This window comes from Mytilus edulis, chromosome 1 (genome assembly GCF_963676685.1).
Source record: "Mytilus edulis chromosome 1, xbMytEdul2.2, whole genome shotgun sequence".
Classification (NCBI taxonomy): Eukaryota; Metazoa; Mollusca; class Bivalvia; order Mytilida; family Mytilidae; genus Mytilus; species Mytilus edulis.
Window position 1 is genome coordinate 31,136,692 of NC_092344.1, and position 22,783 is coordinate 31,159,474.

Genomic DNA, 22,783 nt, shown 5'->3' on the forward strand with positions numbered 1-22,783 from the left:
TTCTGGTGCATCTGTGTTCACAACTAGTGTAGTTTACCCTTAAGGGGCATCTGTGTTCACCCCTAGTGTAGTTAGCTCTTACGGAGCACTTGTGTTCACATCTAGTGTAGCTAACTCTTCAGGGCACCTGTCTCCACCCCTACTGTAGTTAACTATGAAGGGGCACCTGTCTTCATCCCTAGTGTAGAAAACTCTTCAGACGATAATGGTGTGCAACCTCTGTGTAATTAATCTTTGTAATGAATCTATGTTTACTATTAGCATTCAATGATCAGTGTTAATAATCCTTTCGATGCATCTGCGTTAAACCCTATGTATGTGTTCACCTTTGGTATTGTTTTCCCTTCTGGTGCATATGTGCTCACCCCTAGGCTAGTGTAGTATACCCTTCAAATAAATCTGTGTTCACCCTTAGTGTAGTTTACTAAATACTCTTCAGATGTATCTGTGTCCACCCAGGCCTGGCTGTCATAAAACTTTGCTCAGTTTATGACCGCGATTCTCGAGAACGATCTCAATGGAGAATATATTGAGTATGTGAACTATTTTGAAGTCAAGTAACATTTTATCCTTGCGGTCATAAAACTTTCGAGCACCATTTGCGTACTCAGACTCGAAAATCAACCAATCAAAATACTTGATTTGGTGTTTCGAGCACTAATTTCGTACTCCAAGTTCTGAGTTAAGTTTCATGACCGAGGACCCTGGTGTAGTTTACCTTCCAAGGCATTTTTATTCACTTTTCACTCCAGTCAGTTCAGTTTCTAGTATATTCCTCCATTAATTGTGGAGCACTACCCAAAGGGTATAATTTTAGCAACTATATACACCTTAAAACATAAGGAAACATTTAATTATATACAGATGACTGAATTTGGTTATAATACTCACTAAATAATAAGTATCATAATTAATTCATAGGATTGTCATCATAAAGTTTTTTAAAAATATATAATAATTCATACGTGCTGGTGTGTAAGAAAACGTTAAGTAACAACTGCATATATTTACAAAAAACAGTGTAGTGTTCCCTTCTAACGCATATGTGTACACCACTAGCGAGTTTACCCTTTTGGTGCATCTGTGCTCACCCCTAGTATAGATTTCCCTTCTGGAGCATCTGAGTTAAACTTTAGTGTAGTATACCTTTCCACATTATCTGAGTTCGCCCTTAGTGTAGTATACCCTTTTGGTGCATCTGTGTTCAATAATTGTGTGTTTTTCCTTCAGAAGGATCTATGTTCCCCTAGTGTAGTTTACCCTTCAGTGGCATTTATGTTCACCCCTAGTTCAGTTAATCATTCTAATGCATGTGTTCACTCCTTGTGTTTCTTATCCTTCAGATGGATCTGTGTTCCCCTAGTATAGTTTACCCTTCAGTGGCATCTAAGTTCACTCCTTGTGTAGTTTACCCTACAGGGGAATGTGTCATCCCCTAGTGTAGTTAACTCTTCAGTGGAATGTGTTCACACCTAGTGTATATAGTTAATCCTTTTGAGGCATCATCTGTATTCACCCCAAGTGAAGTTCACCCTTCAGGAGATTATGTGGTCACTCCTAGTGAAGTTCACCCTTCAGGAGATAATGTGGTCACTCAGGAGATAATGTGGTCACTCCTAGTGAAGTTAACCTTTCAGGAGATCATGTGGTCACTCCTAGTGAAGTTCACCTTTCAGGAGCATCTGTGTTCAACCTTAGTTTTTTGTTGGGATTATGTTGCTTAATTTTTTCTTTGTAGTGTTTCATGGGTAATTGTTTGTCTTTAAGCCTCTGTTTAGAAAAGGTACTGCTATATCCTCCAACTACTTTTGTTATCCCTGACGATATTTTTTCTCATTTTTTCAGTGCAAAGATTGTGAAGAAATGGTTTAAGATAAGTTTTTGTATGACCTTGATCTTTCAGATATTGTCCAGGTAAAGATTATAAAGGCTTTATTATATAATGGTAACTCCAATTATGTTTGTATAAAAAATATATTTACATATAAATAATATAAATATACATTAAATTTGATCCTAAAACAGAAAGCTTTTTAAATTGTATGACTTTGTTCAGATACAGACTTGGAGGTGATGAAGAGCAACCAAGCAATATACTTGAAATTATGTCAATATAGATATGTATTTTTAAAATTAAGTGTAGTTCTTCTTTCCTGCATAACTAAATTGTTGAAACTGCACTTAAATATGGTCAGCATGTTGTTAAAAAGACTAAAAGTTAGGTCTTTAGCATACTAAGATGTATAAATGTCTTCATTCTGGACCATACCAGTCTTATAGTGACATTGCTATCTTATTACAGACTTGATCCTGTTACCAAATATAAGGTATCAAAGCTTTCCTATTTGGTGGATAATGTTCAAATTGTTCTTTGTACCTGTAATTAAAAATTTCTTTAGTATTCAAAATAATAAGTTGACTATCATAATAACTAGGTAGAATTTTATGAAATATTTTTGTCACAAATGACAAAGTTCCAACTGTTGCAGCCACAGTTCCCTCCCTTTTAACTCCCATGTAACATCACACAAGCTCTTGTAATGACTGACAGGAGTTCTGATTAAAAAAAAGGCAGGATGAGACACTTTGCAAAAAAAAAAAGGCAGGATGAGACACATTGCAAAAAAAAAAAAGGCAGGATGAGACACTTTGCAAAAAAAAAAAAAGGCAGGATGACAATTTATCAAAAAAAAGTCAGGACAAACTAATAAAAAAAAAAGGCAGGACCGAATAGAGTGAAAAATATACAGGCAGGACAGAGATTACAACTAAAAAAAAATGCAGGACAAAATTTTTCATCCTAGCCCCCCCATAAAAATCAAATGGTAGCTCCCTTATGTGTATCTGCCTACTATGTCAGAACACCTGAGATAACTCCTTGTTTTATGGTAGGGGTTGTGTTGCTCAGTCTTTGCTTTTCTGTATGATGTTTTGTCGAATTGTTTGTCTTTTCATCCTTTTCATTTTGGTCATACTTTTTTTCTGATTTTTTATTGTCCATCTGCTATCTCCTGGCCTTTTTGAAAATTGATGTACAATAATGTAAAAAATTGATTGATCACTGTTTATAACGGAATTCTATAACAAAAGAAACACACTGACTGATTTTTTTGTTGACATTTTGGAATGAATATATATTTATATGTATTACCATTGATGATTATGTCTAGCTCTAGGGAAAAAAGTTGCCGAAGCAAATACTGTCCATACAAATCCTGCTGCTGACCATGTTGCTATAGACCTTAAAAAGAGATAAAATTACAAATTAAATTTATATGTGAACAACAGGAATTAATTTGTTCCATACATGTAAATATTAAAATACCAGGATGAGAACAAATAATTTTAACATTAATTCTACAAACTCTGTATGTAAAGTAGGGAAACAATATCAACTAAATAATTTTATGGCAATTTTCTTGATGTCAAACATTATATTTATCATTTGACGCTGATAGATAACCTTAGGGGTACTCCTTTCTTTTACAATTAATACTTTAGAAAGCTTTTAAAAGTTAAAATTCACATAAACTCTCAAAATGCAATGGAAAAAATTAACTGAATAATTGCAGTACTGTTGAATTTCTTCTACTGGTGACTCTAACCAGTCTCCAGTATATAAAAAATAATGAGAAGTATTTTTGTGTTCTTCATTTTAGAAAGTGTACCAGTTTTCTAGTATCATATTTTTTATTTTGCTTCATGAGCATTGATCATTTCAATTTATAAGTGTTCTTACCATCCAATCCATTCTACAAATTCACCAAAATAATTAGGGCAGGTTACCAGTTCAAACAATCCTCCATATGGTATATAATATCCAGTACTTCCTTAAATGAAGAAAATAAAATGATTTTTTAGTTAAAACAACCATATGAAATATAGCTTAGATGTATTATAGCCCTATTCCTTTGCTTTTTGTGGTTTTTGCTTTGCAAGTTCTGATTTTGTGTCATGGATGGAATCCCCATGTCTTTTCATCTATATTATATTTTTTTAGGCACAATAAACTTCTTAGCATGTGGATTCACAACAGCAAACTTTCTTATTGTGTTTAGATATAATGAAAATATGTAATACGACTATCCAGTAAATTCAGATATTTTTGTGGTTTTTTTTTAATGTGAACAATTGTGACAGGATTGGTCAAAATAAATGTCATTACTTGATAGTAATTGTGCTTTCATGATCACACGGAAAAATGTAATTATAGGTATAGAATGCTTCTTTTAGTAATAGAGAACAGAGAAAGTGTCCATTGTGCAGAGTTGCTATAGGTGATGAATACCACTATGTAATGGAATGCAGCAGTCTCCTGACAGATAGAACGCTACTTATTGACAAAAAATACCAACAAACTGTAATGTTTTAAAATTCAATTCTATTATGAACATTGAAAATTGTGCCAATTTATTAGAATTATAAATGACAAACTGAATTCTCTTTGAAGTTAACCAGTCAGCTATACTGATCATACTGTTGTAAAATAACTGTTCAATTTGTTCAACTTAGGTGATACCAGAATAAAGTTATATATATATACAAAGTAATTTCATTGGGTTGTTAAAGGATTGACCATGCATACATTTTTAGATTGAAACAATTCTGCCCTTCATACAAAATGTACTTCAGTCAACGGTTTTACACTCCAATGAATTAACAAAATGAAGCATTCAATACTTTTACAATAATACTTTTGGTATAACAGGAAAAAAGTTCATATTAGGAATTAAAATAATGAGGTGAAAGCTTTTATAGAATCTACAAGTAGTAAATGCTTTTTGAAAGAATCCAATATCTAGTTTCAATATTCTGCAGCTGTTTGAAAAAAAGAAATATGTGACAATTAATTTCATAACAAAATGAATAAAAGTTTAGTTATTTTAATTGAATATTAGTGCAGATACACTTTAGATCTGTCCATTTATGAATTAAAAAAAACACACACACACACGAGCCATTCTTAATTCTATTAAAATCAAAAAGGTGCATTTTTTTCTTTAAACTTTGGATGATTTAGAGGTTGAGATACTGCATAGACACCCTTCTATTAGTATTAATAGACAACTTTCGAGTTCGATGCATTTCCGTCAAAAACTCTGGTTTTAGTGAACGTCATTTGTGCGTTTAGGGGCGTCGTCACTTCCATTCCAATGTTGAGCGAGTGGTTGGAAAACTATAATTCTATATTGTACGAATTATTCGGCAAATTGAATTCTCAAAATTGACAATCAGCATTGCTGTCATAAGGGAATTGTCATTGAGCACAGAACAACCATTATTTCTAGTTTATCCTGCACAATGACGATCACTAAGACGCTTGATGAACGTAAATAGTGCAGGGATACAGGCGACCCCCTCTATCTGGTAAATGACGTTATAAAGGCGCGTATAATTGACGAGTTTTTTCCAGTGACGGATGAACTCGAAAGTGGTCTATTGTTTCAGACTTTTCAGTCTCTGGGTTTGTTTTTTTTTTGTGTCACTGGATTAATATTTCATGGGTGTATACCCCACATCTCGTATAAATCATAAATGATCCAGAAATTTTTTTTAAGAAATAAAGGCAACAGTAGTATACCGCTGTTCAAAAGTCATAAATTGATTAAGAGAAAACAAATCCAGGTTACAAACTAAAACTGAGGGAAACACATGAAATATAAGAGCCTTCAGTGAAATATAAAAGATGACATTTTTTCTTGGTCATACATATTTTATTTTTTCCTGGACTAAAAAGAGCTGCTTGATTTTATGAACGCCAGTTAGAATGTTAAGATTAATCTGGAAATATGCTTAAGGCACAGGCACTTATCTAAAAAAAATTAACTATTTACATATTCTGTACCTTATATAATTAGTTATCAAAGGTACCAGGATTATAATTTAATATGCCAGACGGGTGTTGTGTCTACATAAGACTCATCAGTGATGCTCAGATCAAAATAGTTATAAAGCCAAACAAGTACAAAGTTGAAGAGCATTGAGGACCCAAAATTCCAAAGAGTTGTGCCAAATACGACTAAGATAATCTATTATATAACATTATTTTAAGATATATAGGTATATTTTGAGACCAGTGCCATTGGTTAAAATCATATGTACCATCATCACCTTTCCTATCCCGTAACGATCGTAACTTCCAATCAGCCCATTTATTTATAATGTATCCAACAATGAACAAGACAATACCAATAATGAATCTTGGATCACTGAAAATATATAATTAGGTAAATTATAAAATATTTCAACATGAAAAATCATATACAAAAGATGTAGTTAATTTTTTAGCTGCAAATTTATTTACACTTTATATAAAATAAACTAGCTTGTAACTAAACAGCAGTCACATTGAGCAATCTCATATTGGAAGCCAAAGAAAATGCAAATTAAAACAGGATACTCAAATCAATTTCTTCTGACAAGCAATAACAGAATCAATTTCTTACATATTTTAGATTTGAAATTTGAACTAGCATACAAACTTTGGTGAGTTGTCTCTTTGGCAATCATACCACATCTTCTTTTTATATTTAGTACTGTTAATCAGTACTTTGATTCTTTTCTAAAAAAAAAAAAAATTGTGCTAAGTATCCTATCTGATGTGTCAAGCTTCCAACTGATTTTTTCATTTATAATGTATTGTTATACCACTGTGCCACATTTCAGGTTGAGCACTCACAGATATATTGAACCTGACACAACAAATGCCTATCACAAGCCAGGGCCAGTTATCAAGTGGTTGTCATTAGATTATGTAGGCTTAAATAAGCATCTAATGATACCAACTGTTAGTATGTCAGAAATAAAAAGATTAAAATGTATGTATTAAATCCAACCTTTATATATTCCTAAATCTTTTCGGGTTTTTTTTTAAATGTTTATGTGTTATTGTCTCATGCCGTTTACACCATATCTCCCATTATGATTTTTATTTGCTCATCTTATTGTTGACATATTAAAGCATAATGGAAAATAAGAAAACTAGCAAAATATAATACTCACAAAAAATAATTATTATTATAATGTGCTGATCCTATAAAATCTGCATTCACAAAATGGTACAAGCAGTTTGGAAAGAAACCTCCTAAAGTAATTCTACAAAAAGAAAGGCATCTTGAGGGTAATGTTCATTAACAAGATTAGTATTAAAATTATCAAGACATATATATGACTATAAATGTAGAAAAATATAACATAACAAATGTGTAATTTTTACACCTAAATGAACAACAAACAATTTGACTTCTTGATATTCTCTCCAATCCAGTTTAAGATTCAGGGATGGTGAACATAGAGAGATTATGCCCCAATAAATGAAGAATATTTGTATGGGCCACAGATGCTCCAGCTGGTAAATAAGCATAAGTCAACTTTCGCATACAGAAGCAGGATTCATGTGTTTTAGACTGTTTTATGATTATTAGCATTGTGTATAAGTTTCATAATATTTGGTTAAGGCAAACTAAACTGTCTGAAGTAAGAAAATGGTAACAAAAGATTTAACAAATTTCTATAAAACTTGATCTGTGTTTTGTGGTAATGCGCATTGTGTATAAGTTTGGTTGATGCAAACTAAAATTACAAAACGGAAACAACAGATTTGGCAAGTTTTCCATTTCTAAAAAGGCATAACTCAAGAATGGTAAAATTTCGAATTTGATCTATATTTTGTGGTAAAAAACTTAGTTTATAAGTTTATAACATTTGATTGAGACAAACTAAAGTGAGAGAATTAACAGAAACCAATTTTTGGGATGTACACAGGACTGAATTGACAAACTGAATGAATGGACAAGGATTACAGTAAATGCACTCTCCCCTACAACGGGGGAATAAACATATCCTCTTCTTTCAACCTAAATCAGCCCCTACTGTTATTTTATATTCTTGTATATATATTTCTAGCTTTCTTCAGTTTCCACAAAAAGACACCATCCTTATATATTTCGTTATTTATAAATTAGTCATCATACCAATATACATATTGTTTTCTGCTATTAGGTCAGGTTGTTGTCTCTTTGACACATTCCACATTTCCATTTTTAATTTTATATGTACCGGTATAAGACAGTAAATAATAACGTTGTAATTTCATTAACCATAAATGAGAGCTCAGTTTCCAATTTATTTTTTTTTTTTTTTTGACAGTTTGTTATAAAACAAACTTAATATGATTATAAGAAAACTAAAACTGCTATTAATATCTACTGCTTTTCAAGTATAGAATATAATAATTACCCCAATGCAACATATGGATTTTTATATCTCATGACTAAAGGATGTAGTATTCCTCTGTAAATAAAGAAGTAGGTTATAATTTGCAAGACAGAAATTGCATGCACTAGTAATGATCACAAATCAAATTCTATATAAATTTGGTTTTAAAGTTAAATTTTTTTTATTTTTTAAAACTATTTAGTACTTTTTTTCTTACTTTGGATGATTTAGAACTTGACATATTGCATAGACACCTGTCTATTTGTATAAGTTGTTGAAGACTTTTACAGCTGATTTCATTGAGTGTGTAGTCAAAAATATGTCTTTGGTTAGCTTGCTTGCTAGCTGAACCGTGAAGTCATTATTATGTCAGGTATACTACCCTCCTTTCAAAATAGCCTTGTTCAACAGACAGATAGATTGGTTATCTGTTGGACTAGTCTACTTTTAAAAGAGTAGTTTACCTAACCTGATAATGACTTCAGGTTTCAGCTAGCAAGCAAGCTAACCAAAGATATTACCTTTGCCTTAGTACACACTCAATTAAATCAGCTGTAAATGTCTGTTTTGTTTGTGTCAATGGATTGCTATCTCATGGGACTATACCTCAAATCTCATATTAATCATAAAAAATATATTTTTTTTAACAACCTTAATAAAAAAAACTGGACCTTTATAACAGAAAACTATTTATACCTATGAATATAATGTGCTTGGAAAAGTAACAGAAAGACATAGTTAGCATAGCCTCTGGCATCACCATAAACAAAAAACACCTGAAAAATATTATTAATATATAGTTATCATAATCATCTGTAGTCAGATGAAGAAAAGTAAATGTTTGTATTGCTGTGGGTTTGCTTACTCTAAATTGGCTAGGTATAGGGGTAGGGTTGAGATATTTTCATACATGATTAACCCTGTCACATTTTTGTTCCAGTCCCAAGCTGGGATTATCTGGCCTTTGTTGGTCTTGTAGGTTTTTCAATTTTATATGGTTTGGAGTTTAGTGTGACATCCATATTTTACTAAACAAGTACCGGTATACATTTTTTAGAAGCCAGCTGCAGCCTCCTGGTGCAGATTTTTCTTGCTGTGCTGAAGACGCATCGGTTACCCTCAGCTAGTTCTGCTCTTTGGTTGGGGTTGTTTTGGACAATTTCCATTCTCAATTTCAAGTGTTCTGTTAATATTTTCTAGCTTTTCTTATAAATTTATTTCTATATTCATTGTATTTCTACCGGCTACGTCCTCATAAACATAATTAAGGTAGGTTATCTGGAAAGGACTATTTTGACAGTTAGATATTTTATCCAAAAATATAAAAAGAAATATTTGAATAACTTTAAGCAAATTTTTCAATTTTGTTAACAATGACATCAGAAAACCATTATGGTGGAACTGAAGGTAGATGTCATGCAATGTACACTAGATTTATATGTCATATTGCATTAATGTTTTATCAAAGCTTAATTTACTTACAATTATAAACAATAAAACACCAGGGACAGCATCAGATAAGATATGTCCTATTCTTTGTGGTATCATTACACCCCAGTTAGCATCCTGAAATACACAATTATACTCAAGATACACAAAAATTACACCACAGTTAGCATCCTGACATAAAAGTTATACTCCTGATAGCATCATCAAATACTATACAATTACTGTCTTTTGATGAGGCAAATATGTAGTTTTATTGACTTTTGAAAAACTAATATTCACTGAGGCCATCAGCCGAAGTGAATTAATATCAGTTTTTCAAAAGTCAATTAAACCACATATTTACCGAAACAAAAGACAGTAATTGTTTTATTCCATATTCCTAGAGAAATGTATATAATGACAACTATTTACCAAAACAAATTGCATATCAAATTTTTTTTTACCAAAACTATGCAGGTACAAAAATGTAAAAGCATGTGACGTTTTGCATGGTGAATATACTTTTTCAGCAGGTGAATATGCTTATTTATTCAAAATCCCATTCATATAGAAAAACCTGCTAAAACTTTATCAATTTGGATAAACAAAATTACACCACAGTTGGTATCCTTAAATACACAAAAGCAAAGCACTACAAAGTACAAACTGAATGATTCATACTATTTCAACACAGTTCTACTTGTTTTTTGGTGGTTTTTTTTTTACAATTTACTCACTTCACTAAGTAATGCAAATACATGTACTCTTCAGAAACTTTTAAAGAAAGACAATAAAAATGTTGGCAATGGTTTACACAAAGCACAAAGCTAATTGTGCAAGCACATCTACATGTATAAATAGTCCAATCAATCAATAATTCAACTTCTGAAACACAGGACAGGTAACCATGGTAACAAGTTTCTAAATTCAAGTTCAATGAAGTCCCGCAGGTTTAAAAGAATGTTCAAGATAAATAAATTAAAGTTACCAGTCACTCACACATTGGTAACTGTTTAAGCACGGTACTTACTGTTCTTTCATGTTTACCATATGGAGCCGGACTCAGCCACTGAACAATAAATGTGATCACTGCCAATAACAGTCCTAATAACACCAAGCCATAATGTACCCAGAATCTGGTGGTGTCGTCCTCATAAAAAGACCATGGAAGAGCCTGTAATATAGAATCAATATACAGATTTTGTTTAAAGTTCAGATCCAAAAGTTATTAGTTTCATAAGCTACATGCTTGAAGATCAGAGATTCAATCTATTAAAAGGTAAACTTATCCAATCTGACAATCTACAATTCCTTCCCATGTCTTGGATTAATAGGCAAAAATTTAGGATAACATGATCATGATAAATAGGCTTCCTATGTACACACACACAACCTTACCAGATATGAGACCTTAATAGCGAACTAAATTAAACTTTTCCACATAGTTATCTCCTTATATAAAGTGACAATTTGTAAATTTATAACATTCAAAAAGAAGGTCTCAATAATACATAATAATAATGATGCAATTTTTTGATACCTTTTTATTTGAAATCAGTAATTTCTTGACGAATAAATTGTTTTTCTTGTCGCTAAATTAATCTTCTGGCGGATAATTTATAAGTGAGATCCTTAAATAAAGCTTCATTTTGAGGTTAATTTTGTGGCTTTTTTAAAATCCTTATTCTGTAAATAAAGGTTTTCTTCTTTCATATGTTCATCTCATTCAAGCTTCTGTGACCAATATATATTATTTTTAGTATTATAATTATATATATATATTTGTTATATATATGTCATATATAATTGCAGCCTCTGACATATAGTATCTGAAACTTTCAAAACTTAAATTTTGTGAATTTAATTATAATTCATATGTAAAATAAAGTGACAATATTTTAGCAGCATTTTCTTACAAATAGCTAACCTCAAAAATACCCATTTTGGTTCTGTAATAATAATCAGCTGTTTTTGCTTTTCTTCATGTTTTGAAATTCTGAATTTTGCGTCCTATATCTTGACCCTGATCCCAACTTCCGTTATAGATTTTGACTTTGTTGACAGGTACTTTTGGAATTAACAAACTAAACCATCAGTAGTTATAAACTAATTTATACCTATGTAAGGTGACAATAATTTGATATTATAGTCGGGGTAAGAGGTTTATTTTAAATGACATGTCCTGATATAAAGTCGATATTGAAAAAAACTATAACAATGCTCAAAGGCAAATTTGTATCTTTCCCTAACTTTAAAGTTCATCATAACAAATGGACAAATATGGCCGTATTTTTATACCTCAAAAACTATTCTGTGTACAGACTTATCTGTGCTGTTTGGAAAGTTTTAATGCCTAGCATCCACTATATATATATATAAGTTAATTGCATTTTTAGTCCTATAACATATGACTTCGCATTCTTATTCAATTTTTAACGTTTTTATACTGATATTTTCATTTTTTATTTTTTTTGAATGCGAATATAACATATGACTTCGCATTCTTATTCAATTTTTAACGTTTTTATACTGATATTTTCATTTTTTATTTTTTTTGAATGCGAATATAACATATGACTTCGCATTCTTATTCAATTTTTAACGTTTTTATACTGATATTTTCATTTTTTATTTTTTTTGAATGCGAATGGCACGTACATTGATGGTAAAAAAAAATTATCAGAACAGTAAATAGAAATAGTAAATAATGCCCCCGAGGTCATATGTTATAGGACTAATTGCATTTTGTGTTTAAGAAAGATACAATCTTTCTTGGTTTTTGAAGCACATTTTTTTCCTTTCTGCAGAAGATGTAAAAATAAACAACAAAAAAATATTTTTGGTTGGTTATATAGGGAATCACTGAAGCGTGCCCCCCTTAGGCAGTCAGTGGGCCCCCTCTTATGAAAATTTCTAGATCCGTCACTGATCCTTTGCAGCAGCACGGCTTCGTGTCAGACCATTGGACAGTTGCATTAACGGACTGTATGACTATCGGACTGTCAGACTATCAGACTGTCTGAGAATTTTGGGGTGTCGGATTATAGCTACGCTCCCCCTGTTGTCCATGTCAATTTAGGACAATCAAAACAAAACAAACCCAGTGGCGTAGCTAGGCTATTTTCATGTGTACGCCCAAACCTCGGCAAAGGTTTGAGGGCCCCTGTCGGGTTCAGGTTAAGGCATCCACTAGTAGTGGATTCGAGGGGCGATGCCCCCATGAAGCAAACGAGTTATGAAAAAAGGGATACAACTTCTGTCATTAAAAACTCATCAATACATTGTAGCAACATACTTTAGAGTCTAATTTGTGTATCTCTTATGCTAAATTTATTCATATTGTGTTAATTTGGTATCTAGTGGTCATCGGTTTAAGGGAAAATGTCCAAACCATTTACTTTAAAATATGTATAAAGAGAGCCACACTCTATCACGACCCCTTGTTTGGGCAAATTTCGTTAATGACATGAAGTAGATAATTTTCATAGATGTTCAAGTGTATTATGAAAATTCGTCAAGGGATTAATGGAACCCTAGTTCTAGCCTGGGATTACTTCCCGCGAATATAGAATCCATTTATCGGTTCATTACAGGTTTTTAAAAAAATCCCATATTTTCTTAAGTATATATAGAAAGATGTGGTATAAGTGCCAATTAGACAACTTTTCATCCAAGTAACATTTTATATAAGTAAACCATTATAGGTCAAAATATGGCATTTAACACAGAGCCTTGGCTCACCGCAAACAACAAGCTAAAAAATGTATAAAGGGCCCAAAAAATTAACAGTGTAAAATCATTGTAAAGGGAAAATATTTTTTGTTGATTTGCAATATTAACTTCTATCCAAGTTTTATGATAGTCTCTGAAGGTTTTCAAATTTTTCATGTAAAAAATGATTATCCCAGACCGTCTGTTAATTGTGAAAAGTCCGTCTGTCAACTGAAAAAAAAAAAAAAATACTTTATGATTTATTTTCAGACATTTATCATAAAAAAAGCTTCTGCCAAAGATTCCTAAAATTCAATGTAGGTTTGACAAAGCAATTGATGTGTAATAAACTTTTATCCCAGACTTTATCTTCTTGATAATTTTAAATAGAAATTCCTTTTTTACCAGTAAAATACGGGAACATTAAAAGTATTATTTCATCACTTTTTCTTAATACTCTTTAAAGTCTGTTGATCACAAATAGCTTCTGTCCAACTTTCGTAAAATTTCACCAGATTTGGCAAAGTCAATGATATTTAAAAAAATCTTGAACCAAATACTAAACCTAAATGGTGATGACACCAAAAAAATCTATGATCACTACATGTATGTCTCGCTTTTGCTACATAAATGGTTTAGGCTCCATAAAAATGCAAACAACATCTCAGCAGATAATGAAATGCATTAAACCAAAGGAAAGTTAGTAGAATTCATAGTAGATTCAGACTTTGACAGAAAATGAAAAAATATAAAACACGGTACCATTTGAATGAAAAGTGAATGTCATCACTTTAATTCACAATTAAAAGCTATTGTCTGAAGAAAGATTTACAAGGCTGATGTGCTTTTAAACACAAAAAATTTAATCATTTAGATTAAAATATTTTTTTATCAAAATTCAAGTGTATGCCCAGACGTTTTGAGGTAAACATAGCTACGCGCCTGAAACCGTTTTTTTTTACCTGAGGGAGCATCTCATAGTTTTACCACAACTTAATTAATTTTCACACCTTTTGCATGAAGGAAAAAAATGCCCATCAAAATCCAAAAGAGATTTTATCTTTCTGAAACACAAAATGCATTTAACTTTATTATATCTAGTGGATGCCAGGCATTAAAACTTTTCCAACTTCACAGGTAAGTCTGTACTCAGAGTAATTTTTGGCATGTAAATACAGCAATTTACATTGTTCGTTTGTTATGCTGAACTTTAACTGTATGCTATATATGTTTCATGATTATTACAATGACAATCCTACCCTGTTACCTGTTACATAGTCTTTATTTTCCTCCTGATCCTGATCCTAAGGTCAATACTATATGCCATAACTGGTCTCTTAAATGTGCTAGCTTTTTTCATCTTGGTACTATAATTTATAATTTTCTAATTTGCTATGGCGCATGATGGGATTCTTCATGGCTAAGTAAAACTTTAAATCACCCTGATTTCTTTAGATATTCTCCTATCATATCTGCTGTTCATTTAGTTGATTTAAGGTGCTTAACTCCATTTTAAGGACTAATGGCTAGATCATTGTGACCCCTTTTATTGGTCAGGGAAACTAGATTGCCTGTAGCGATGTTCCTACCTCCAGCAGGAAAACTAGCAATTCTAGTCGGATATAATTGTAGACAACTGCACCTGAAACCTGTGGTGTTCTAACTCATAACCTCAGTGCAAGTGATACAGTAGAACTTACGTAGGACCACTTCACCAACGATGCCCTGAATTATGACATGAAAATATAACTAAACTTTCCCCTACCTAATATTCTAACAGATTTGATAATTTGCTATGTTAAGGTATTATGAAACTGTTCAAATTATTTACATTCTTGGTTTAAACATATTGTATTGGCTGAAGAAATGTTTAATTCTTTTTCAGACCAAAAATGTGATAAGACAACATGGCATCAGCAAATAGTGTAGATAACAGTGAAGCCACAGACAGCAATATTTACCAAAAGTTTTATCAGTATGACTTTGATAAAGATCAGTCTTTCCAAAATGGATTACAGAAAATCAAAGAAAGACAGAACTGTACAGAAGAAGATATTCTGAACTCTAAATTATTTTATTTTTCAAAGTAAGTTAATGTTGAGCTCAATTTACAATAAAATTAAGTTATCTCCCCTCATCCATAAAGTTGTCATTACCTGTTTACTCAAAAATTGATAGGTCACAGTTGCTATACTAAAAAATGTGGCTGCTGTTAATTCATTGAATATTACTGTACAATTTTCTGGATGTCTGTATGGCATGTAAATCCAAAATTGTTTCGTCTGGAGGACAGCCTTTAACCTGCATTCTAACATTTTACTGCATTTTGAATATTAGAAAAAACTAGCTGCTTGCACATTTATATTTTCAAAACATGCTTAATTTTAACTACCAAAAGCATCAGTTTTCTAAAATTATAATATAAATCCAGCATTGTTTTTATAACTACAAATGTAGCAACTAAATTCACCTGCAAGTCTTTTGGTTTTTTTTGTTGTTCAATCTTTAATTTCTTGTTATATGATTTGTTTACTTTTGTTTGTTTACTTTTGTTTGTTTACTTTTGTTTGTTTACTTTTGTTTGTTAACTTTTTGTTTGTTTACTTTTGTTTGTTTACTTTTGTTTGTTTACTTTTGTTTGTTAACTTTTTGTTTGTTTACTTTTGTTTGTTTACTCTTGTTTGTTTACTTTTGTTTGTTTACTTTTGTTTGTTAACTTTTGTTTGTTTACTTGCTTCTGTTTTATGGTTGTTGTCAGTCATAGAATAGTTTACGCTGCTTAGTGGCTTCCTACCTTTATCCTGACTTGGCACATACCAATGGCTCTTTATGTATATTTTGATTAAATATTCAACATTTTATTGAGGAGCACATGTCAGTACCAGGATTTTTCTGTTCCCATCACAAAGTAAAAGGGTCTACGGGACTGAACTTTTATAACTATTGTTCATGTTGAATTGGAACAAGGCATTCAACAGTGTGATCATTAAGTAATATTTTAAAATTAAAGTCCCTAGTATAAGTAGTATTTTCTAAAGCTAAGAATTTCTTCGATAGTTTATGGTAAAATTGATTAATTTCAGAAGATACCAGCCACTTAATAAGAGTGACTTCAAGACATGGCTTAGTAAACAAACAGATAAAGGTACATTTTAATATCTAACATAAGTTTCATTTGGTTAAATAGATCCTTCCTTTCCTAATGATATATATTTTCAAAATTCTTTGCTTTTATAAAATTATTGATGTTGTTATGTTTATGCCCTTAAGGGCCCATTATTGGAAACAAAATATCTTCTTCTTCTTCTTTTTCTATTGTTGAAATATAATTTAAATTTACAGCTAATTACATGAATAGTGACTATTTCAATTTTGTACACATTCTTTTTTATAATGGAACTTGACTAACTGTCTCAGTCATAGCAATGTTTTTCAGTTATTTTGGCATCATAATTTTGATAAATTACTTCCCCTTTGTTTTCATTGCTACATTATTTAGAAAGCCTCATGAGAACCTCTGTGGGTTACTAAGAGTCTTTTAATTGAAATCACAAATCTCATATGTTGCTGGAGTTATTTATTTAATGTTGATATGGTACAATGACTGTGAAGGCCCTTTTTTCAAACAAGAAAAATCTTCATTCGTTATCAAGTCTTTTCAGAGATTAGAAAATTGCTTTTTTTTTTATATATGATTTTACTGAGGATGGATCTAGAATATTTTAAAGGTGGACTTTACACAGAAAACAGATGATAACAAATCTTTTGAACAATTTTATATTCAATATTAAAATTACATGTATCAACAAATCATTGTTATATATACTAATTTGTTACAGAAGAACGTCAGAGCAGTGATAGAAGAGATATTGATACTGAGTGTATTGCAACAGTTGCAAAAGAAATTGATATAAAAGATAGCATTGATTCAAAGACAGCTACTGTTTCTAATGAAACCCAAACTGCAGGAGAAAGAGACACCAATCAATTAATAGAAAGCACAGACCAAGGGGAGATAAATGTATCAAATATAACAGAACTACCACCAAATAAAACTAACACAATCATAGATGATACTAATGACTTTAGAGAAAATGATTTATCAGAGAATCTAGACAAAGTTTTAAGTTTAGCTGATGTTGCAGAATTTATAGAAAAGGGACTTCCATTACCTGGAATTAAGGACTTAGATATTAAACCTTTAGAAATTGACCCACATCCTTCTTCTCTACAAAGAAAGCTTAAACCATGGGAAAAGTAGCACTGCCAATTTGATTCGGATCCTTGTTTTGTTTGTCTCTGATTACTATGTACTAACAGTTAAAGTTTGTGTTGTAGGACATGTAGTAATTGGAGCCATTCAAAAATCTGATTTAATTAGATTAAATTTATGTTGGTTGCACAACATGATATTGTTTATTGTGAATGTCATGGATTATTAAATTACTATCTTTATTTACACAAAGTGAAGGCTTGTAATATGATTGAAACAAGACATTATTATATTATACTGATTACGCTAGACATTGTCTAGTCTAGAGATCTGTAAATGAACTAAAAATAATTAATTTTAAATGTTTTAGGGTAAGATAATGTTGATGAAATTATTGTTTCATATTAGTGATGCATTTTTTTTCTTTTTAAAGTTAAAACAAAAAACAAATATGACATCGTGATTGAAAGATTTCTACAAATGTATTTGCTGAATGTACAGTGAGAAATATTTCATGCAAATTAAATTATTAATGTATAATATATTTGCCTTCATTATAAAGTTTTATCTAATGACATTTTAAAAAAAATAAAAAAATAAAGTGTTGTTTAGAAGACACATGCATCACTTTAAGGCCAGTGAAAGATTGGTGTTATAGCATTTTGACCTATCTGGGACCTCATTTAAATCTTTATATTGGATAGTACCATTATCTTCTTATATTTCAGGAAATTAGATTTTAATAACAATTTTGACAAAAGTTATTCTTGCAGTACCGACAGTATTACTTTAACCAACATACATTTAAACTCACAAAATCCTTCAGTATACATACAGACATTTACATGCATCCTAAGACTGATTCTATAAATAGTAATTTTCTCCTCTAACTATCTCGGAAATTGAATAGAAAATTACATTGGGTTTCCCCATTTGGAGCTCTTGGTTTAATAGCTTCCTTATGAGAAGCAACCCCTATTGAGGAACTCATGATAGGAAATACAGGCCGGGAATACCCTATCAATTGGGAGATACATATATTCAGTATGCACACACTGCTGGTATGTGGCTACATAGAAATGGAAAGTTCACAATTGGAAAGCTGAAATCATCCTCTTTTGTCGTAAAGTTTTGTTTTCAACCGACCCTCATTGTCAATTTCTAGATGTAAGTCAAGATATGAGGCAAACTTAACTGTATCTGTCATATCTTTATCTCTAGTTTGATGGGATAGATGCGTTCAACATAGTCACCAATTTTTTGAATTATTAAGTTAGAGAACATCATCTATGTAGTGGAAAGAAAAGTTATATAGATGATGTTCTTTCACTAAACAATTCAAAATTTGGTGACTATGTGGAACGCATCTATCCAATCGAACTAGAGATAAAGGATACTACAGATACAGTTAAGTCGGCTTCATATCTTGACTTACATCTAGAAATTGACAATGAGGGTCGGTTGAAAACAAAACTTTACGACAAAAGAGATGATTTCAGCTTTCCAATTGTGAACTTTCCATTTCTAAGTAGCAACATTCCAGCAGCACCTGCATACGGGGTATATATCTCCCAATTGATACGATATTCCCGTGCTTGCATTTCCTATCATGATTTTCTTGATAGAGGTTTGCTGCTCACAAGGAAGCTATTAAACCAAGAGTTCTAAATGGTGAAGTTGAAATCATCCCTTCGTAAATTTTACGGACGCCATCACGAGTTGGTTGACCGTTATGGAATAACCGTTTCACAAATGATATCGGATATGTTCCTTACGTCGTAACTACAATCCCCTTTCATGAATATGACCTACCGAATTAGACTATTTACCGGATTTGTAATCACTTAAGCAACACGACGGGTGCCACATGTGGAGCAGGATCTGCTTACCCTTCCGGAGCACCTGAGATCACCCCTAGTTTTTGGTGGGGTTCGTGTTGTTTATTCTTTAGTTTTCTATGTTGTGTCGTGTGTATTATTGTTTTTCTGTTTGTCTTTTTTATTTTTAGCCATGGCGTTGTCAGTTTGTTTTAGATTTATGAGTTTGACTGTCCCTTTGGTATCTTTCGTCCCTCTTTTAAAGGATATTGCTAACTTCTTATCTTTCTTTCTAAGAAGTTCCTGTTTGAAGTCAGCCTCATAGTAATAAAGGATCAAGTCGGCAAGAAGAGGGGCACATTTGCCTCCATGGGAATGCCGATAGTTTGCTGAAAAACACGTCCTTCAAACGTAACAAATATGTTGTCGTTAATCAAGAAATCAAGCATCTTGATAATGTCAGTTTCAGTGAATTTTGAATCAGAGTGATTCTTTACAAAGTAAAGTGTATCCCTTTATAAGACAAGATACTAGTATCTACGTTGGCCATTCGTTTTTATGAAACAAAGCAAGTATGTGGTCTCTATTTCCTCTCAATTTGAAAAAAAAACATGAAAATTTAGCAAGGTTTTTTTTCACATCTCAGTTAGATCTCAGGGTTGCCTAGGGGTTGATATGTTGTATAGACACCTTCCTACAGTTGAGTTGCCTCTGTTGACCCGTGGATGATTTCTTGTGATATTAGATTCCTGTCTCATGAATATTATATGTTATTCTGGATCTTCACAAGGGATACATGCTCATATTCCCTGTCTTTGTTCTAATCTATATCACAATAACCATACGATAACAAATGGAATTTAATGAATAGCCTGGTTTTTCTCTCCAATAGAATATGCCCACCTATCCTTTTATAAATAAATGCCGTGATGGTAATACATAGTTTTAAGTAAGATTATAAAAAAGGTCCTATTAAAGTTGATTGATTTATCTATAAATCTTGATAACATTTGAAAGACACATGGAACTTGGTTACTAAGGTTCTTCCATTTACTAGTATTTAATCTTTAAATGAATATCCTCTGACACATCTTACATATGCCCTCTTGTTTGCTATCAATATTTCTTAAGAACATATTGGTTGCCATTTAAAATGGAACCTCTATACTATGAAAGTACCATGTTCTTAAATTTGCCTAGTAATACATCTTGGAATTTCAATTATTGGGGAGTATAAGGATAATCCAGAAAAATGCTTCTAAAGCAAAACATTTATTTTTCATTATTGGAATTTATAGTATTTCAGTGCGACGTTTGTCGTGCTGTCGGTTTGTTTTTTATTGTCACTTTGGTATTTCCCTCCTCTTTTTCAGTTAAAATAACAAAAATGAATACCGAAGTTTTACACTTCCAGAGAAAAACTTGATACGAGTTAGTTCTTGCTAGATTGACATTCAATAATTATAGGTTTCTGGATCCTATAAACCAAACGTCACTCTGATGCCTTGAACTCTTGATCAGATGGCACAGACGAAATAACTTGGAAATGATCCCCTTGGATACAATTAGTGTTGATATACAGGGGATCATAACCAGTTAATCAGAATTAGAATCAGAATAATATTTCCGAATTACTGTTGTTCTTAGTGCGTCTTCGTAAATATCTGGAACGATACAGACTGTAACAGCAATGGAAACCCATGTCCCCGAATAACAGCTGTGAGCCTGTTTACATCACTCCCTTTGTGGCTTCTGTCATTCTTTAAACTTTTCAAAAATATTTTTTACTAAATGTCATGAACATATTTGAATTAATTTGACATGACTAATTGACATGCTGTGTACAGATGATGCTTTGAAATTGCTTATTCTATTACAGTTAAGGTCTATTTACTACCATTTCTACAAAAGTTGTTTAACAGCTTCTTGTGGGAGAGTTTTTGGTTATACATAGACTTAAAAAATGACACGGTACTAAATAATTAAGAAATACTAATTTGACCGTAACCATCACTATTGAATCCTAACAGGCGTTGCTGCTCACGAACGACGATTGTTTTAAAGCAAATTTCGCGATTTTGTTTTGTAATAACTTGAAAATAACAGTTGTAAGCACGATTAAAAAAGACATGACCTACAAAATTTCAATACTAATTTGAACCATCAGTTTACTCTTTGCAGACATTATTGCCCTTCAGGACAATTTATGATCCGTTTTCATTTTTGACGGTACTCATCAAAATTATAGAGAGAAACCTTTAAGCTCGAGTATTAGCAATGTATCTATCAGTACTACTGGTCCATGTACAGTCTATATAAGACGAAAGCTAACTCTTTACAAGTAGGTACTGTCATTGTAATTATAACCGTTTTATGCAACACAAGAGCTAGCTAGCTTATTTCAATTGAGTTCAGATAGATCAGAATTGTAATAAGATTGCAACTCTGGTCACCCATATACATGTATGTGCCTACGTTATATTAATGTTTGTGAAGGAAGTTGTTATATATGTTTTCCCTTGAAGATCGCCACGAAAGGCATGCAGCTGCAGAGCCATAAACACGCGTAGCGTTATTCATTGGATCAATTAAACGACTTTTCTACAAAACCTGGATGCTCGATGTGATAAGTTGAGATGCTGTGATTTGGTATCGTGAACGAGTTTCTGCAATTATACTTCAATTACAGAACTTGTAGATTTCAAATTTTTATCATTGGAAAGTTTCAAAAAAAATTCTGTGGAAAGCACTCAGTTGATTTAGTACAATGTCTAAATGTATAGATACAGTGGAGATTATGTAGGTTGTAATAATATGATATATGAAAGCAACCAACATTTTCACTTTTTGCGTGAATAAAACATATAAAAAGTATGTCAAACAATACATTATAAGGTCAACTTTATACATTTGTAGAGAATTGATTTATGTCTAAATTGAGGTGATTGAAATAAAAAAACGAGTGGAATTTTAATGTTGTTTTCCTGAAACTACTCTACGGTTTCTTTTTTGTTGTTGTGATTTCCTATCTATATTTTATAGTATTTTTATTCCAGCGGAGACTCTTTTTCTCACAAAAACTTAATATAAAACCATGACGCAAATATTTGTTCATTGTTACATTTTGCATATTTACTCCATATTGTTAATAGTATATTAGCACTTTAAGCTCACTCCCCAAATAATTCCAAAATATTTTATTTCCAGGATGTATGTGTGGTATTTTCAAATTAGTATTGTCAGTTCATACATGTTTATGGTTGCTAGATGCTGTTGAAAAAGAAACAACTCCCAGTTGCCTTAATGTAATTTAACAATAATCGAAAGGCTGTATCTTTTCCAGTTATGTTTAAATTTGGTCTAATCTAAGCTGACTTTATACACACATAAGTAGTTA

General features: G+C 31.7%; 2 protein-coding genes across 8 annotated transcripts; one reads left to right on the forward strand and one right to left on the reverse strand.

Moving 5' to 3' along the window:
* Positions 1-1,955: 1,955 nt before the first annotated feature.
* On the reverse strand, positions 1,956-11,729 carry LOC139529373 (uncharacterized). Of its 2 annotated transcripts, none has more exons than XM_071325483.1 (10): positions 11,573-11,729; positions 10,676-10,819; positions 9,700-9,783; positions 8,914-8,993; positions 8,239-8,292; positions 7,003-7,095; positions 6,112-6,209; positions 3,740-3,830; positions 3,152-3,241; positions 1,956-2,377 (listed from the first exon to the last, which is right to left on the reverse strand). In XM_071325483.1, exons 1-10 carry the CDS (start codon positions 11,585-11,587, stop codon positions 2,314-2,316), a joined length of 813 nt encoding a protein of 270 aa, XP_071181584.1. In that variant the 5' UTR covers positions 11,588-11,729; the 3' UTR covers positions 1,956-2,313. The 2 variants fall into 2 exon arrangements, with proteins under 2 accessions (XP_071181584.1, XP_071181581.1); XM_071325480.1 differs by having other exon boundaries at positions 6,103-6,209.
* Positions 6,670-18,111, forward strand: LOC139529399 (uncharacterized). 6 transcript variants are annotated; one of them, XM_071325488.1, is made up of 4 exons: positions 6,670-6,787; positions 15,242-15,442; positions 16,440-16,501; positions 17,196-18,111. In XM_071325488.1, the coding sequence occupies exons 2-4, from the start codon at positions 15,264-15,266 to the stop codon at positions 17,615-17,617; spliced, it is 663 nt and encodes a 220-aa protein (XP_071181589.1). In that variant the 5' UTR covers positions 6,670-6,787; positions 15,242-15,263; the 3' UTR covers positions 17,618-18,111. The 6 variants fall into 6 exon arrangements, with proteins under 6 accessions (XP_071181589.1, XP_071181588.1, XP_071181587.1 ...); XM_071325487.1 differs by lacking the exon at positions 6,670-6,787 and adding an exon at positions 11,674-11,709; XM_071325486.1 differs by lacking the exon at positions 6,670-6,787 and adding an exon at positions 11,690-11,771.
* Positions 18,112-22,783: the final 4,672 nt, after the last annotated feature.

What these genes read in the sequence shown, in the direction of transcription:
- LOC139529399 (XM_071325488.1), top strand. Translation starts at nt 15,264, where the DNA reads ATGGCATCAGCAAATAGTGTAGATAACAGTGAAGCCACAGACAGCAAT. An exon ending in AAATTATTTTATTTTTCAAA is followed by an intron (nt 15,443 to 16,439) that starts GTAAGTTAATGT and finishes GATTAATTTCAG; the next exon opens with AAGATACCAGCCACTTAATA. An exon ending in TAGTAAACAAACAGATAAAG is followed by an intron (nt 16,502 to 17,195) that starts GTACATTTTAAT and finishes AATTTGTTACAG; the next exon opens with AAGAACGTCAGAGCAGTGAT.
- LOC139529373 (XM_071325480.1), bottom strand. An exon ending in TATAATAATAATTATTTTTT is followed by an intron (nt 6,210 to 7,002) that starts GTGAGTATTATA and finishes ATATATTTTCAG; the next exon opens with TGATCCAAGATTCATTATTG. An exon ending in TTTGTAGAATGGATTGGATG is followed by an intron (nt 3,242 to 3,739) that starts GTAAGAACACTT and finishes TCTCTTTTTAAG; the next exon opens with GTCTATAGCAACATGGTCAG.